The sequence below is a fragment of the Phacochoerus africanus genome, chromosome 2 (assembly GCF_016906955.1).
Source record: "Phacochoerus africanus isolate WHEZ1 chromosome 2, ROS_Pafr_v1, whole genome shotgun sequence".
NCBI classification, from domain to species: domain Eukaryota; kingdom Metazoa; phylum Chordata; class Mammalia; order Artiodactyla; family Suidae; genus Phacochoerus; species Phacochoerus africanus.
The window spans coordinates 29,042,300-29,047,875 of record NC_062545.1 but is presented as its reverse complement, the minus strand read 5'-3'; the positions used below and the strand labels follow the sequence as shown (position 1 = coordinate 29,047,875).

At 44.2% G+C, this 5,576-nt stretch overlaps 1 protein-coding gene across 1 annotated transcript; it reads left to right on the top strand.

Moving 5' to 3' along the window:
• Positions 1-403: 403 nt before the first annotated feature.
• Positions 404-1,858, top strand: LOC125120993 (spindlin-1-like). Its single transcript, XM_047769326.1, has one exon. The coding sequence runs from the start codon at positions 642-644 to the stop codon at positions 1,386-1,388; it is 747 nt and encodes a 248-aa protein (XP_047625282.1). The 5' UTR covers positions 404-641; the 3' UTR covers positions 1,389-1,858.
• The last annotated feature ends 3,718 nt before the right edge of the window (positions 1,859-5,576 follow it).

Sequence of the window (5,576 nt, the reverse complement as noted above, 5' to 3'; positions counted from 1 at the left end):
TTCGTGAACTCTGGCCCAGCGTTGGCTGGTGCTACGGAAGGCTTCCCCCGGGACCTCTTGCGTTTCCTATTACTCGCGCTGTGTCTGGGCTCCGCGTGGGCTCGTTTGTCCTACGATTTTTATCTGTACGGTTTTCTTTAATCATAAGAGCTTGAAATGCAAGAACTGTGCATATTAGACCTCTTACAGAGTGAAGCGAAAACCAATCGTGGCCTTTTAGTACTTGCAATTCCAGGATAACAACAAACGCCGCTAAGTCTCCAGCAGTCGGCCGGCTCACTGCGCCTGTGCGGTGCAGCCGGGGGCGGGACCGGAGGCGGGGGCGGGGCCGCCGGCGCCGGGTGGGGGCGGGGCAGCGCGGTCCGGCCCGCCGGGTGCCTCCGGCCCCGCCCTAACGCAGCGCTGGAAGGCGGGGCCCGCGGGGCTGCGGACGTTGGCCTCCGCCGCCCCGCAAAGGCCTCAGGATTTCAAACTTTTGCTGAACTTGTAAAAGCGGCATTTGGATGATGGATTAATAAGAACACTGGGATTCCGTGAGAAGTTTCAAATTGGAGAATCTTGAACTTTTCATCCTCTCCAGAAGTTCTGCTGGTCACCTAATCACAGATGAATGAGGGCACCTGGCCAGCGGTCCAGAGCTGATGCAGGCCTATACTGGTGTGTCGGCAAGCATGATGAAGATGAAGAAAAAGTCGTCCCACAAAACACATCGGAGCAGTGTGGGCACCAGCACACCAGATTCCCAGCCTCCGCGGAGCATCGTAGGCTGCAGGATTCAGCATGGGTGGAAAGAGGGAGAAGGCCCTGTCACCCGGTGGAAAGGAACCGTTCTGGACCAGGTGCCTGTAAATCCTTCTTTGTATCTTATAAAATACGATGGAGTTGACTGTGTTTATGGGCTAGAACTTAATGAAGATGAAAGGGTTGCTGCGCTTGAAGTCCTCCCCGATAGAGTTGCAACATCTCAAATCAGCGATGCACACCTAGCGGACACGATGATTGGCAAAGCAGTGAAGCACGTGTTTGAGACCGAGGATGGCTCTAAGGCCGAGTGGAGGGGAATGGTCCTAGCCCGTGTCCCTGTAATGAGCACGTGGTTTTACATCACCTATGAGAAAGATCCTGTCTTGTATATGTACCAACTCTTGGATGATTATAAAGAAGGAGACCTTCACATTATGCCTGATTCTGTTGATTCACCTCCAGCAGAAAGAGAACCAGAAGTTGTGGACAAACTGGTCGGCAAACAAGTGGAATATGCCAAAGAAGATGGCTCTAAAAGGACTGGCATGGTCATCCATCAAGTAGAGGCCAAACCGTCTGTCTGTTTCATCAAGTTTGATGATGATTTCCATATTTATGTCTACGATTTGGTGAAAACAACCTAGGTGTCATCACGAACTTTGCCAAATTTGTGGAACTATTAAATGTATAATTTGTAGATGTAAAGATTTGATTGCTTTCCATTTTAATGACAACTTAAATGTCCCTGCGATCTCACAATCTGCCAGCAGAACTGGTTTTGTTCTGAATAGCATAGATTTCTGTGAATACAAAGTATATTGTGTAAGGAACTCCTTCCTCTTAAAAGAAGTCTGTCTGTTTGGAGAGGAGGTACAGGCAATTTCAGTTTAAAAAAAAAAAGGTTGAGTTAGTATCATAGTCATTTAAAACTGTAATAGACTTTGTCAGTTTTCCCCTTCACTCTAACATTCTCTTAATCTACCACAATTCAAGCATGGTTTGGTATTGTTGTTGTTCCCTTTGTTTAGATAAATATGTGTCATTACCTATTTATCTCTCTGTGGATATGCATGTGTACACAGATACATATACACATGTAATCTGTTTATATGTATATATACACAGATAAATGTGTGTGTATATATACATGTGTGTATATATATACATATGTGTGTGTATACACACACACACACACACACACATACATCTGTATACACACGCCACTCTTCGTTGGCAGTTCTTTCTTTGTGGATTGGGACAGGGGTAAATAATTTTCTCCAATTCAACAGGAATGCTTGACCATGTCAGTCATATTTAGTATATTACAGCTATTTATCTACAATTAAATTTGGGCACAGAAAGCACATGGGGATGTTCGTCTTGTTTTGAAGGAAGTGCAGAGAAACTTTTCGGTCTGAAAGTCCAGACATGAATCACTTGTGAACCAAAAATGACCCCCATTAGAATTGTAGCAAGCACATAGAAATCTAGGTAAAATGCTGCCTTTGATTCTAAGCTTTAAATTTCTTTTGTTGACATTTTCTATGATAAATACTTCTTTTTTTAAGTGAAACCCAGGAACTTGGTCCACACAGTGTAATGCAGTGTTTTGGGCAGCACATTTGGTCTATTATTTGTGCAAAGCAGTACTCTGAATTTTAGTACATGATTTAAAAGGCAACAGTGGATCAGTGGTTTGGGTAATTGGGTAAGTTCCCCAGAGAATATAGTGCTTTTATATTAGTAATGTAATTTAAAGAATGGTGCTGTTGCTTTCTTACAAGTTGTCTGGGACACTTTTATATTTATTCCTATTGTTGCCGATAGTATGATTAGGTCAGAAGGCTTTCTTCCCCCGGCTTTTACCACAAAGAATATCTGGACAAATAACAGCTGGAATCCCTGATACCTTTGGGTGCTGCATCTTCTTGCTGCAGGTGTGCTGTTGATGTGGACTCGTGTCATTGAGCGGACTCTGCCACATCAAGGTCGGTCACCTACACTAGCTTGTGGAGATGACGACAGCAGCCTTTGGCTGCAGAATCCTTTTGTGACTTATTCCTGGAAGGTTGCTTTAAACCAAAATAGAACTGCGGTTGGTTTAGCGGTGAAGTGGCCATCTGTCAGTTTGTTTTGGATGAGCCCTGGCATTTTGAAAGCTAGGAGAAAGGCAGTAAGTGGAAAGGCAGTATTGTGGCCATTGGAAGCCCTGAGATCTGGTTGGAAGGTTAACTGCCCACGCTGTCAATCAAACACCAGCGGTCCTGCAGCCTCCCTGATGGCTGTTCTTGATGTTAAGAGATTCGATAGTTTCAGGGCGTGGCTGTGAGTGGCTCCTGATACCCATTTCCGCCCTCAAGAAAGCCGTGCCTTGAGCTCCTGGCTGGTAACCACCTGCATCCTGTAAAGACAGCACCCCTTTCTCTGCAGTGTGCCCCATACCTTCTGGGGGCAGCCAGGGGCGAGCTTCTCCAGGTAGCGAGTTCCCAGTTCTGAGATACCCCTCCCGTGCTGAAACGAGTGCTGCCATCTGTCACCTGTTTTCCTGATGGCTCTTGTAAGAGTCCCCACATGTGACTCTCAAGGCCCAGCCTGGCTCCCGGTGCCCAAGCAGACACGTGTGGCCCAGAGAAGGAACATGTCCCTCATGCACTGAGCAAACACGATACAGTGACTTGGGGCTGAAAAAGAGAGGCCTCTGGAAGCAACCCCACAGCTGGGTCAGTTGCAACTCTCTAGCATTGCTTAGGGACTTGCACTATTGTTTCTCTGCAGGTCACTTAGCACCTTTAATGCCACACAAGCTGCCACAGTCTAGATGAATGTGACATGTGATTATTATTATCATTATTTTAATCATTGTTTCCTTTATTGCTTTTCGGGTAAAGGAAGGGGAGGGGGTTTGTTGTTTTTTCATTTTCTTCCCCATTCTCTCTGTGGATTAAACCACATTTCCTGACGCTGTGACTAATTCTGCCCCCCAGCCAAGGGTTTCGGTCTTCCTTTAGGCTCATATTTCAGAACTCTGTGTATAGCTTGCGTTTTCCTGGCATCCAAATATTGATTCCTTCTTCAGAGAATCCAGTGTTAATTTCCAACATTATCATCGTGGGACCTAAGACAAGATATGACTCTCTGTATAAAATGTATTGGCATTTTTCACTGACCTGTTAAGTGTGATTGTGTTGTGTGTCTGTGCGTCTGTGTGTGCACACGAGGGCGCGCATGCATGCGTGCGTGCCTGCCTGTGTGTGATGTCTGGGTGCTTGTAAAGCGTCAAAGGAAAACCTTAAAAGCAGACCATCCTTTTTTGCATGTTAGTCTAAGTAGAATGTTCGACGTAACTCACTAAAATTGCTGTTAAAGACATTTAGATTTTCTTACGGTCTTTGTTTTATTTTCAGTTTTCTGTGTATTGGTTTACTGTGCTGTTTAGTGGTTATAGGATAAAAATGCACTGATGAGACAAATGTAATGCCAGCAGAAGGTGGTTTTTCAGTTGTAAATGTCATACAGTATTTGAAGGGACTGCACATTCTGAAAACAACCAGTAGCTTCTAAACCAGATTTCATTTCTGTTACTTTTTGATGCGCCAAACCCCGAAGTGCCTTGAGCTTGAATCTCTGAACACTGTGGACTCTGCTAGAAGATTATTTTGATTGTCACAAATTGTAGTGACTATAAACATTCTTAAACTGATTGTCTTTAAAAAAAAAAAAAAAGTTCTCCAAAGACAGGAACGATTATTATAATGGAAAATAATTATGGCCGATATGCCTGTGTTTTTTGGGGGAATGCTGCGCTTTTTGTATTTTCCATCATGAGTGCAGTTTGAACAAATGTGTATGGTTTAAGAGGTCTTCATGTTTGCATTTTAAAATTAGGTAAATGACCTCATCTTTCAAGCTTGAATTCATTTTTAATTTTAATTTTAGACAACATTTAGACAGTTCCCTGTTCTCTGCATTTAGAAGTATAAATAATATGTCTTAATTCTGTAAGTAATTTTTATAATTATGCTGTAACTCTATCCTTAAAATATTTAAAATAAACCCTACATGTCCCCAAAAAAAAAAATCATAATGTGTATTGCATTCCTTGGTAACTGTGAGGTCACCTGGGACTTGCCGGTTTTTAGACTCAAAGTCTTTTATCCCCTAAATTGAAAATATACTACCCATCACCCTCAACATGAGTGTGATTTTTTCATGCACTCACACACACACACACACACACCGTTTTGTGTAACTGTGGTTCCCCCTATGACTTCACTCTTTAGTACTCTTCATTTTACCTGCAGGTTTCTAAAATAAACTCGAATCACTCTTGATGCTTTCCTTGTCCATCTGCACTGGGCAACTACCCAGTGCTGCAATCCTTCTTTTCACCAACCCTGAATACCATCCGCTTCTCCCCTGATCTCCTGATGTTCTCCCCCATCAGTCCTTGCCAAAGCCCCTGACTGTCTCTTCCCCAAGAGCACAGACCCTCCTTTCCACGGTGGGCACCTTTGAGCCGGAGGCCCTGACAACATAGCACCTGGCACCCGGCAGTTCCTCAGTCATGTTTGCTAAGTGAATGACTTTCTGATACAACTTCTTCATGCACTGGCGCGATCATACGGCTGCCCAGGTGGTGTGTCTGGCAGGCCTCCAAGTGGAGTAAGAAGGGATTCGACCCCACTTCCCTCACGACCTGATGTAATGTCAGAAATCTCCACAGGCAGCATAGATTTAACTCCTGAGATAAAGCATTTTGGGTCCAGGTCCGTGTGAAAAATCAAGTATGTCCCACAAATCAAAATGACATTGAGGCATCACTTGCACCAATG